General features: G+C 38.7%; 2 protein-coding genes across 2 annotated transcripts; both read left to right on the top strand.

Moving 5' to 3' along the window:
• Positions 1-2,121: 2,121 nt before the first annotated feature.
• Positions 2,122-4,002, top strand: LOC129793100 (fumarylacetoacetase). Its single transcript, XM_055832716.1, has 4 exons — positions 2,122-2,472; positions 2,545-2,628; positions 2,800-2,933; positions 2,994-4,002. Exons 1-4 carry the CDS (start codon positions 2,386-2,388, stop codon positions 3,937-3,939), a joined length of 1,251 nt encoding a protein of 416 aa, XP_055688691.1. The 5' UTR covers positions 2,122-2,385; the 3' UTR covers positions 3,940-4,002.
• Positions 4,003-4,360: 358 nt separating this feature from the next.
• On the top strand, positions 4,361-8,897 carry LOC129793096 (anti-Muellerian hormone type-2 receptor). The gene is made up of 4 exons (XM_055832708.1): positions 4,361-5,000; positions 5,167-5,336; positions 6,286-6,376; positions 6,526-8,897. Exons 1-4 carry the CDS (start codon positions 4,946-4,948, stop codon positions 8,859-8,861), a joined length of 2,652 nt encoding a protein of 883 aa, XP_055688683.1. The 5' UTR covers positions 4,361-4,945; the 3' UTR covers positions 8,862-8,897.
• The last annotated feature ends 4,056 nt before the right edge of the window (positions 8,898-12,953 follow it).

The raw sequence follows: 12,953 nt of genomic DNA, 5'->3' as shown, positions 1-12,953 counted from the left end.
TTAATTAGTATTTCTTCAAAACAATCATTCTTGAAAGTCTGATAATTTTTGAACAGTTCTGTAAAGCATTTCAAATTAACTATATGTAAAGCCACAGCAAAGCATGAAAAGCCACCGCGGTAGGAAATTTAATTGCGAATTAATTTTCATTTACAATCTTAATAAAAGAAAATCCAACATAATTTTACAAAGACAATATTCTACAATATTTTAATTTAAGATGTGATTCCTATAAAAAAAGAATAATTTAAACTGCCTTTCAAAACACACTTGCTTTCCTGTACAACCAAATGCACAAAAAAATGTATAGAAAATGTGTGAATAGTTTTATTTTTCTTGTGTATATAGAAAAGCCAAAAAAAAGAAAGCTTGATAACATTCCTCAGAAAAAAAGGAAAAAAATGTAGAGAATGTAAAGGAATGCAAAAAAACATAGAAAGTATTGTGAAATTTATATTTAATTAAATGTAGGAGAAAATAGGGGGTGGGTGTGGGGCAAAAAAAAGAATGATAAGAAAAAACTGTGAGAAAAAGTATATAAATTTACTTATAAATGACAAGAAAAAAAAAACGATGAAGTCACAAAGTCTTCCTTCGAACACAAGTTAATTATACATTATTCGGCCGTATTGAGAAATAATCACAATTTGATGGGTTTATTCAGAAAATTCAATTTAGTGCGGGGTGTGAGTTGAGAGAGATTTTCTGATTTTTGTGAATGGCTAAAAGAGAGTTTTATTTTTCTGAGAAAAAAATCCATTATTAGACAAAAAAACAAATCTATTTTCCCAGAGCGAAAGGAATTGATTGAAAAATGAAGGCAAGAGACTAAATTAGAATTTAAATAAACCCATTCAAGTTTCACTGTAAATTTAGTTTTCTCCAATGCGGCATGAATAATCAAATCTTAGAGAAAAAGAAAACATGAAAAACATGAAATTGCTAGTTGTTTAATTTGTACATTATAAAATGAGATTGATCATTTTTTGAGAATGTAGCAAGAAAAGTAAAAAAAAAAACTAAATAAAATTTAAATTGAAAAAAAAAACAAAACGTATATTAAGTGCAGTGAAAAAAATATAAAAAAGACACATAAAAATAGATGTTAAATGTTGTTCTAAAAGACAAACTGAAAAAAAGTATAAGGAAAATACAGAGCAAAATAGACAAACAAAAACAGGAATTTAATTCAATCCATTACTATTTAAATTTATGCGGGATTTGGAGGCTTGTTTCTTGTTTTCTTGCCTTCCACGCGGCAACAGTGGCCGTACCATACATTGAGCAGTGAAAGATTCCACCAACCCACCGAGGCGACCTTCGCTTTTTTTCAGATTCTAATGCTAAGCACTGAGAGTCACACAGAGAGAGCATCATTTTATTATAAAGAGCATGGTGGAAATTATGGGAACGATTTTATTGACCTTGTACATATTAAATTCAGTATATACATTTAATGGTTTTTTAAACTAGGCTTTAGTTTTATTTAAGGCCAATTCTAAGTTTTTTTTTTAATTAGGCCCTTTTGACACGCTTAAAAGTCAAATTTTTTTAATCTTAAAATTTTTTTGACCGTTCCTAGTTTAAATTTTCTTTTTTGAATTCTTTGAAGATTTTACCACAGGTTTTTTTTAGACACTTGTAGGGTCAAAAAACGTTCAGAAATCACCAGAGACTAAAATTGAATTTTCCAGGCATTTTAAAAGACAAAAAAATTGAAATTGTGACGTCATTGTTTGTATTTTTGGGCAAATCTTTTAGGTGATTTTTCGCTACTGATCTTAATGGAAAATGTTTAGTCTATTCGATGATTTTTAATATTGTTTTATCCCTTTAAAAATAACGTGTGTTCTGATTATTTCCTCAATTGATGTCCTGACCTGACCAATAATAAATTGAATAAACTTTCTTTTTTCAGAAAAGAAAAACAATTTTGTGAACTCTATAATTGTTCATAAAACTATCAATTTTTTTTGCTCAGAATCGACTTATCAAAATCGTAAAAAAATCAAGAATGCAAAAAAACCGAATTCTTTTAATTTTCTAAACAATAAAATTTAGTTTTTACCTTAATCTTCATCTTGCTCCCATAACTTTAATCATGTTCTCTATACTGCTTTTATGAGCAAAGTGATTCAGCCGTGTGTTGGTCACAATGTGGTTCAGTGGCTCTCTAGAAGTGGTCGTCGTGTGGCTTCTCTGTGGCATTTGCATTTGAGTACTGGTTGTGCGGGATAAACAACCACCTGACGGATGCTTTTCATCAGTTTCCAGCTACATTCCGTGCGGTAGAGACGTTTTAATCTGTGATCTCTCAAAGTGCGGTGTGTGATCTTTCTTATCAGCCTCCTCCTTTGCACGAATTCCACACACAAATCCCTCAAGATGAGTGAGACCTTCGTTGTAATTCCTCAAGAATCTGACTTTACGTACGAGAATCTCCCATATGGAGTCTTTTCTAGGGCTGGTCAGGTAATTCGTTGTGTGATAAATTTTCCTGGAAGTTTAATTTTAAGAAAAAAAATCATTAAATTCATTTTTTAGGATAAAACTCAAATTGGAGTGGCTATTGGTGGAGAAATTCTGGATTTATCAGCTGTTGCTCATCTGTTTGACGTTTCTTATCAGGTAAGAGGTGTTTCTTGAGACTCTTTTAAGACAAGAGAATGCATAGAATTGCTTTTTTGAAGTTAATGAAAAAGAATTTTATTAAAAAAATAATTAATTTAAAACATTTCTTAAAAATTATGTGCTTTGAAACACATAAAGTTGCCTAAATATCCTTTTTCACTCTGCTAGAATGCCCTCCGAGCAGCGAATCTCAATCCCCTCATGAAACTCGGCTACGACGCATGGGCAGCAGTTAGAGCACGAACCATTCAGTTATTGGCGCGAAATTCTGAATTGGACAGGGATGAAACGCTCAAGAGAGGGTAAAAAAATCTCATGAATGAAATAAAATATTTCAGAGACTTACATTGATTTTATTTCAGGGCTTTCGTATCCCAGGGAAGCGTCAAGATGCACCTTCCGGCAACAATTGGTGACTACACGGACTTTTATTCTTCCATCCATCATGCAACAAATGTGGGAGTGATGTTCCGTGGCCGTGAGAACGCACTCATGCCCAACTGGAAGCACCTCCCGGTTGGCTATCATGGCCGAGCTAGCTCAGTTGTGGTTTCAGGAACACCCATTCGTCGTCCATTGGGACAAACTCTTCCAGTTGATGGTGCTGATCCTGTTTTTGGGCCATGTAGACTATTGGATTTCGAATTGGAAATGGCATTCTTCATTGGAGGCCCAGAGACGCAACTTGGGGAACGTGTTAGCGTCACTGAGAGTCGCAAGAGAATCTTTGGGTTTACCGTCATGAATGACTGGAGTGCCAGGGATATCCAAAAGTGGGAGTATGTACCTCTTGGGCCGTTCACAGCAAAGAATCTCGGAACAACCATCTCCCCATGGGTTGTTACTGTGGCTGCACTGGAGCCATTCATCGTGGATAATTTCCCGCAGGATCCCAAACCCTTCCCGTACCTCCAGCATGAGGAGAATTTCAATTTTGACATCAAACTCGAGGTGGACATTAAGCCAAAAGGTGCTGTGCGTGGGACAACGGTGTGTCGCTCAAATTATCGCCACCTCTACTGGACAGCTCTACAGCAGGTGGCTCATCACACAGTGACCGGATGCAATCTCCGTCCAGGTGATTTGATGGCATCCGGAACTATTAGTGGGGATACAGCGGACTCCTTTGGCTCCCTCCTGGAGCTGTGCTGGAAGGGCACAAAGACCATCCCACTGTCGGGCGGAGAAACCAGAAAATTCCTCCAGGATGGGGATGAGGTTATAATTAGGGGCTACTGCGAGAAGGATGGCAAAAGAATTGGTTTTGGATCGTGTTCAGGAGTTGTCTTACCTGCTACTCCATTTTAATTTTTTTTTAACAATTTTGACGAATAAATTTGAAATAAATATGTTTTTGCAATTTATTTTAAAGAAGCTGTTTCATTTCTTTGATCTTCCTGCATTAATAGAATTGGAAGAAAATTTATTTTAAAGCTTTAGAAGAATTTAATTTCTTTCGAATTAATTTTAATCATTTAATTAAAAAATAATTTTTCCAATTCTCTTTATTCTATAAAAAAAAATTTATTTATGTAATTTTTCATCAAAAATTGAAAGAAGATTTAAACCATTTGGTCTGTAGAAGGATTTAAAAAAAAAAAGCACGAAAAATCCTTTTATTTCTCTTTACGGTGAAAAACATTCCCGGGAAAGGAGCAAAAAGCACAAAACAAGGGTAGTACGCCCCTGTTGGGATTGTAAACTGCGCAGTGTGCAAACTAAACAAACCAAATTGTGAGTGGTTTTCACACACTTATCAGGATCTCTCGTTTAATCCAAAAATAATTGCATATTTTCCGGTTAAATAAACCCCATTTTGTGCCCAAAATACCACCAAAAGCACCCCTGAATGGAATTTAGTTGGAAAATTGTGAAAAGTTTATGGGAAATTCGGTAAAACACCCCAAGACGGTAACACATGTTTTTTTTTTCCTCAGAACTCATTTTGAGATTCTAGAGTGGAAAAATCGAGGGTAGTTATAAGTATTGAGGGTGGAAATGGACCTTTTTTCAATCAATTTTGCTGTGAAATTGTAAAAGTTAATTTTTTGTGTGGGAAACGAGTGCAAAAGAAAAGTGCATTTGGTTGTGGAAAAGTGAGAAACTCACCCTCTTGGTGCGCGCGGAAAAATCAATAGAGGGTGGCATAAGTTTGGTGTGCGTCGAAAATGCACACAAACCCCACGGAATTGAGGAAAATTTCCTGGAAAAGCAAATTGCGCTTGGAAATTGAGTGAAGGATCTCACCCTGAAGACATTTCCATTTTTGGGTTATTTAATTAATTAATTTTTCGATCTATTGAAAGAATTGAAAATGAATTTGGTGTACATCGCCTTGATTGGTGGCTTTATAGCGTGCTGCTGGGCCGGTAAGAAAATTTCTTTTTCTCATACTTTTTTTTATGCTTTTACTGCATAAAATACATTCGCGGGAAATTGCTGCGAGAAATGAGGGCAGCAATTTTACCTTTTCTACTTTTCTCCTTATACCCCACCTCCATCCACTAAATGTAATTTACCACACACCACCCACAGCCCCACAGAGTCGCATTTGCGTCAAGTCAATCACCCAGGCACAGCAGGACTCAAAGAGTGATGAAGCAACCGAAAACGATTCATCATACGAAGATGATTTTGGGGATGATGGGGAGTTTGAGAAGTATGACATACAGCAGAATAACTTGATATCCAATTACAATTTATCGGTAAGCTATGTTTAGTTAAAGATGAATTTATTCTCAAGCTAAACTTTCAATCCCCAAAAACTCCGTCAGAACATGGAGAAAGAACTCAAAAGTAATCGAACTACGGTTGAGACGTTAGACAGATAATTTACTTTTCCGACGTAAATTAATCTAATTTTGAGTCTTTTATCAGCAGAAATTTTTTCTAAGATGTAAAACAATTATTTCTTAGAGCTTTCGATTCCGCTCCTAGCCTTCATCAGGCAGTCATACAACAATTCATCTATACCTAACGTATCTAAGAATTAGTAGATTTAAAAAAATATATTTATTCGACTGAATTAAAGATCTAGATTTGTTTTAAACTTATCCACTTTTAATTTCAGAAGAATTAATATTTTTTTTAGTACAGATTGGACACCAATGTGAGGAGATAGAGCAAGTCGTGTTGTAGATAAAGTGATTTGTGATTATTTCTTGACGTGGTTAATTTTGTCCATTGAATGCCCTGAGGAAGGACTTAAATATGTAGTCCGAAACGTTGACTTTTAGTCCATAGGAATATATAGTGAATATATAGTGTATAGTCCATAAGGAATCTTTATGTTCACTGGACATTAATAAAGTAATTCTATCTATAATATTTAATTAACCGAGCTTGAGACCGAAAATTCGACTTTTAGGAAACCCAATTTAAAAAAAAATATATTCAATCGATTTATTTATTTTTAAATTATTTTGAAGAGCATAAAAGCTCTCATTTTTTTTTAAAAAGAAAAATTATATAAAAGCACTTTAAAATTTAAAAAAAAAAGTTTTTTTTTCCAAGTCTTCCAAATTATTTAATTCTAATAAATTAGAGTTCTATACGTCCTAAATCACTGAACGGATAAATCTATCGAAATTCATCTACTTTTGGGTAACCCCTCATACATCACTCTCATATCTGATTATTTTCTCTCCCATATAGATTGGTACGACAATTTGCGAGAGGAAATTCAACTTTTGCCATGCTCTGTGGAGGATTGATGCTTATGGGAATGTCACAATTGCCAGTCAAGGTAATAATTTATATCCCACCCACTACATCTAATAACAAACTAAAAACAGAAATTATAATCAAATAAATTTTGATAATTTGGAATTTCGCATTAACTTTGCAACCTTTGCCAAGGATATAATAATTAAAGGGATAATATTTCTTTTGCAGGATGCTGGGAATCTGATTCGAACACATCTTGCGAACAGAGCGAGTGTATTAGTCACTCCACCCTCAATAGAGACAGCAATCGCTACCTCTTCTGCTGTTGCTCTGACAATCTCTGCAATGATCGCATGACAAGCTTACCTGAGGACAATAGCGAAAGCTCCGACATTTGGTCCAGTGAATCTCCATCTCCGGCTCCTGATGCTTCAATCTTGGAGAATCCTCTGGTTTGGATTGCCATTGCTGGCTCCTGCATGGTTCTCCTGTCTCTGATCGTGTTAATAATCTGCCGCCGTGGACAAAAATCCCAACCTGAACTTGCCCCACTGGCTCCCTCAGGTCCAGGCTACAGCTCCAACCTCCATAATGTGGACAACTTGAAACTCTGTGCAATGATTGGGCAGGGAAAGTATGGAACTGTGTGGCGTGGGTCTGTCAATGAGCAACCAGTGGCTGTTAAAATCTTCCCAGGACAGCATAAGCAGTACTTCATCAACGAACGTGATATCTACAATCTTCCACTGATGGAAGATCCAGCCCTTCTCACCTACTTCGGTTGCGATGAACGTCGTACAATGGAGGATAACATTGAGTACCTCCTGGTGCTATCTCTCGCCCCTCTGGGATGCCTACAGGATTGGTTGACGGAGAATACCACAGCCTACGGGGTCTTCTGCTCAATGGCTAAGTCCGTGGCACATGGCCTTGCCCACATGCACACTGAACTTCGCAAAGGGGATCTCCTGAAGCCCTGCATCTGCCACAGAGATCTCAACAGCCGCAATATTCTAGTCAAAGCTGACCTAACTTGTGCTCTGTGTGATTTTGGCTTTGCCATGAAGACTTTTGGGCCAAGATATGAGTACCGCGGGGAGATTGCACTTGCTGAAACAAAGAGCATCAATGAAGTTGGAACCCTCCGGTACATGGCACCCGAAGTTCTCGAAGGTGCTGTGAATCTACGAGACTGCGAATCTGCCCTCAAGCAAATCGATGTGTATGCTTTGGGGCTTGTTCTGTGGGAACTTGGCACACGCTGTCATGATCTCTATCCTGAGGGGCAAAGTGTACCCGACTACCGAGCTCCCTATGAGGCGGAAGTTGGAAAAAATCCCACCTACGAGCAGATGCAGGTGTTTGTCTCCCGCCACAAGGCCCGACCACTCTTCCCCACAACTTGGGGTGGTGGCATTGCTGGGAAGATTTGCCGTGAAACTTGCGAAGAGTGCTGGGATCAAGATGCAGAGGCACGTCTTACAGCTTTGTGTGTCGAGGAGCGCCTCCAGGAACTCTCATCGCTTCGACCCAAGACGAGTATTTTGGGGCGGAATGGTGCACCACCTGTCGCAACCAACAATGTGGTGAACTCATTCAAAAGCATCTCCCCCATTTGCCCCAGTGACGCCGTCATAATTACACCACCAAACCAAATTATCCCCAAGGCACAGAGTGACTACACAACAGACGCCCTGCTGAGCTCTAGCGATGTGAGAGTGAGAAATCCCACCCACATACGAAATGGCGCGCTTCCCTTTTCCCCAACACAACTCGACCGCAAGCTCCCTAAATGTGAATTGAATGGGGTCGATCAGGGGTTTGCAAATCAAAGGAATGGCTCCGTAATTGGGGACCCCACTCAGGTACGCCTAGCGAATGCTGAGGGGAAATTCAACGGCTGGAATGGGGTGAGGTCAATGATAAAAAAGAAACTCTTCAAGCGAGCAAGTGTTTGCGAGGAGAAATCCCATCTAATGGGAAGCAAACTCTCACTACCCGTGAGTATTGACAGTGTATCATGCCCTGAGATTAATCAACAATCCCCCCGGGAGACCCTGAGACCTCGACAGCGTCCCAGCAACCTCAATTTAGCCCCCGTGCACTTCCGCACGGACTTTGACTACGAATCCAGCTCCGAATCCGGTGGGTATTTCGAGAATAACCTCCAGCAATCAAGCATTATAAGGAATTCCCTGAGGGGACATCTCAAAGGGCTCGAATCGAGTGATTCTTTTGATGAATACCGTCGTGGGGAGCACACTGATCCTCTTCCATCGCGCATTGTCACCTCAAAGTCGGCAAATGCAATGAAGAGCCTCAATGATCCATCCCTGCGGCAGATGATGCTCTCGGATAAACAGATAAAGCGCCAGCGCTCCCTGGAAGTTTTCAGGGAGGTTTTTGGCCCAACAAAGGGTAGCGTGGAGAAGTTGAGAGATCCAAGTCAGAGGGTAAAGACCCCCGGTGATGTCCCCCCGTCGGTACGAAAGGTACGTGCCTCGAAGACACTCTCCCTCTACGATGATCGCATGATGGATTCAACACTCGGCAATATTCTCTAGTACGAGGAGGTTCTGTTGCTGGAGCTGTAAAGAAAATATGAACCCCAAAATGTGGAGAAGAGCCCCCGAGGCAACAGAAAACATTAGTCATTTCGTAGAAGATGGAAGAAAATTGTAATACTCAAGTTACACATTATAAGGATTTTCATACAGGCGATGCGAGAAGTTGATACAATAAACTCAAAAATAATAAATAGGGGTCTTAGGGCAGTGATGATGGATACACCGAATATGATAGAACATTTCTGTTTTGTAGTATTATTCGATGAAAATTTTACCGTAGGGGTGGGTAATTTCATAGAAAAGTCGTCCAATAAAAGTGATTCATTGATATTCAGAAACTTCTCATGGCCATGAATTCTTCATGGGATTCCTGGAAAAATATATTTGTAAAATACCTGACAATGAGATACCAATTGTCATAGCCAGGTACTACGATTCAGACTTATGGGGTGGGTCCGTCCGTACGACCCCATGGCCCACGAGCAACTGAGCCAACCGTACTAGGGTGGTTGGGAGAGAGAGTCACCTTAAGACTCCCGCCAACCCCACACACATAAGCCAATCTGTCCTATACCATGACAGTTAGTACCAGCGGTACTACATTCGGCCATTCCTGACTTTTGTGACGTCCTCGGCACAAGCTAGGAAAAGCAAGACAGATTGACCGAATTTTCCCGTGATCTTCGACCAGTATACTTCGCAATGAATGCGATAACAACTGCGGTCCTGTGTATAGAGTACAAGTCTGTATTAGACAACAACTCTATTCACAAACTAAAGATCATATCAAATTGTTCCTAATGGAACCGTACCTGGTAGCCCAAATACACAAGGGTTCTGTTTGATTTAGTACGCCAGTGCACGTGACACAAAATCATCACACCCATGAACCTACAGAAGGTTCTCTCAACACAGCTTTCGCCATGTTACTTGTTTCTCATGGAACATATGTCTAGACTTAGCTTACCCAGTTCCAGGAACCGTAAGCTCGTTCCATAGAGACTAGTGTCTCCGAGAAACCATTCGTCGTATGACTAACTATCAAGAACCTTGGACCTTAACCTTGGATTGATGTTAATCAATACGACATTTCAGGTTTTCAACGTAACAGGCCCACCATGCAAGCATGATGCCTCTCCGCAAAAACCTCGTCATGCTTTATCTACACTAGATACATGACCTGAATGTCTTATCTAGCTTACAATGCGTCCATTGATCGCCCAGACCTACATTCTTATTCATCCATTCTACCATATCTACTGAGACATCAGGTTGGTTCTATGGATGCTTGAAGAGCCAGTTTATCACAGTATTTCTACTGATCACATAAACATAGTGAATTGCTCTTCCATGTGCACAGGCACCTTTCTCTTCTCCTGATACCTTAATGTGTGAAACAATAATTCTAACGGACTTCGTTTCACCCAGATATCTAATGCTTTAGTAAGCCCTATTCCGAAGAGAAACACTATTCCTAACCTGACACACTTTATCACGGTCCAACATAAACTTCCTTGAGATCATCCCTGGATACCGTCGAGTGCTGTGCCAAGATCCTTGCACTCGGTCTGATCCACTTCTCAAATGGCCTGTTCTCAAATGGCCAAATTCCTCAACTCTTCCCCCTTTTTTTTCCAAGAAGAGTCCCAGTTCCTTCTCAACGATTGCTTAAAATCCGTTAGTATCATTTTGAACTCTTCCCTTAAGCAATTCGTTGTTCCTGTTTGAGTTTCATCTTTATTGCCTTCGTGACTCCTACTGTTGGACTTCTCCATTAAATCCTTCCTTTTTCAGTAGATTCTTGTCACTATTTCATCGTAATTCCTCACAAATTTTCACATTTTCACCATTGATTTAACCAAGCTCATTTGTGAGAATACTTGGCAATATGGTAAACTGACATTAAAACCAAATTTTCCTTAATCTTCGTATTGCATAAGAATTGTGCTAAAATCTTTTCACTTATCCATCTCCTTTTGAAAATTCCAACTAACTTTAATTTCTCTTTAATGAAATTTTTAATTCACTCTTTTTTTAAAAAAAATTTCACTGTTTTTAACAATTTTTCAATTACTTTAAAATTTCATGCAATTTTCAACTTTATGGAATTTTCTTCATTCCCAACATCATGAAAATTTCCTTATTTATTTTTATTTTTTATTTTTGTGAAATCAGAACTTATACTCTTTTCTATTTTCATCATTTAAATTCAGTGAAATTTTCATTTTTCTATTCTGAAATTTTCAACCTTGATGGAATTTTAATTTTCAATTCTTATGCAATCTTCAGTTCCGAAACATTAAATTTCATACACAGAAATAAAACAAACTTTTTTTTTTTTTCATATTTCTTCTTTTTTTGTGCTGAAAGGAAAATTCACATTATTTTACTTGCCTAAGAATTCAACCAATAATTTTTCCACTCTGAAATTTTCATTATTTTATTTTGTTCTATCAAATTTCATGAAAATTTCAACTCATTGGTTCCTCATAATTCTTATACAACTCAAATACTTTCTCATATTTTCCTTAAACATCTATAAGGCAATCTTTCCATCAAATTCTCTTAACCTATACATGTTTACATATAAACATAAAATTCAACATCAAGAGAATAACAGGGGGTTGAAAAGCGCTTTTCAGGGTTAACATTGAAATAATATTCAATAATATCAAGAAAACCAATTTGGAGAATACCACTCTCCAATCTAGAAGAAAATACTTGCGATTTTCCCTTCTCTTTTATTTTGCATGCATTCGGTGCATGTATCTCTTCCCCGCATCCTGCTCAGCGTGCCAGGCTCGCTGTGCGATGCAGGCCCTGTTGGTGTGAGTGTGTGTGTGTGTGTGTGTGTGTGTGATGCTCTCTGGTCACTCAATGCCGTCACTCGCTGCTGCGCTCCTCACTGCTGCTCACACATACACGCGCACCCTCCATGCGCGCGCCGCTCTAGCACACGCACACATATTGTTCTCTTTTTCACTCACGCCACGTTTTTGCGCATTTAAATTACGCCCGAAAATGTCATAATTTTCCACAAACGGTCAGTTTTCCGCGACTGACGCGTTTTCTACATGCGACGGAAAACACTACACGAATTCCCATGCCACGGAAAAGCCCCGCGAAGGACTTTTTTCCCCTCAATTTCGCGGCAAACACGACAGGACATGTCAAAATGTCACGCATTTTCTCGCGACTTTCAACGATTTTTTTTCACCGAACGCGGCGCTTTTCCCGACAGGAAAACTATGAACGGCACTCACGGGTGCCCCAACGCGGATTGTCCACGCCACAAAAGTCCCAAACGATCGACTTTTTTCCGCGAATTCCATACGGTGACGTCAAAGTGACGCCATGGAATTTTCACTCGCGAATTTTCGCACGAATTTTACGTACACGCACTTTTCCACTTCCGCGAACGAGTTTTGGGCTAATCCCACTTCTGAATTGTAAAATACCTGACAATGAGATACCAATTGTCATAGCCAGGTACTACGATTCAGACTTATGGGGTGGGTCCGTCCGTACGACCCCATGGCCCACGAGCAACTGAGCCAACCGTACTAGGGTGGTTGGGAGAGAGAGTCACCTTAAGACTCCCGCCAACCCCACACACATAAGCCAATCTGTCCTATACCATGACAGTTAGTACCAGCGGTACTACATATTTTCACCAACATTTTGTCCAAATTTATCGTCACTGCCAAGTGTAGTATGGGTTGAGAATTTTGTATGATAAAGCACAAAAATGTATAGAAAGCAGCATAAAAGACAAGGCCAAAATGCTAAGGTCACTAAAAATGAATTTTTGCTTCTACACACAAAAAGAATGTTTTTGTTGGAAAGGCAAAGTTTTTAAATTTTCCGAGGAGTGTAGTGGAACATTCGAAAATTTGTGTTTCATTCAATGAATAAGTCTTATTCAATGATAAAGGATTAGATTAATTTTTAAGCAAGATGTGTCCAAGAATTTTTCTTTAATTTTCGCAAAGTCTAAATTTAAAATTGTCTAGAAAGTTCAAAATCAAGGGATCTATTCTGATAAAAATCTTTTCTTTTCTTTTCTAACGACTTAAAAGTTGATGTAAG

The sequence above is a fragment of the Lutzomyia longipalpis genome, chromosome 3 (assembly GCF_024334085.1).
Source record: "Lutzomyia longipalpis isolate SR_M1_2022 chromosome 3, ASM2433408v1".
In the NCBI taxonomy this organism is placed as follows: Eukaryota; Metazoa; Arthropoda; class Insecta; order Diptera; family Psychodidae; genus Lutzomyia; species Lutzomyia longipalpis.
This window is presented reverse-complemented; position numbering and strand designations above follow the sequence as displayed.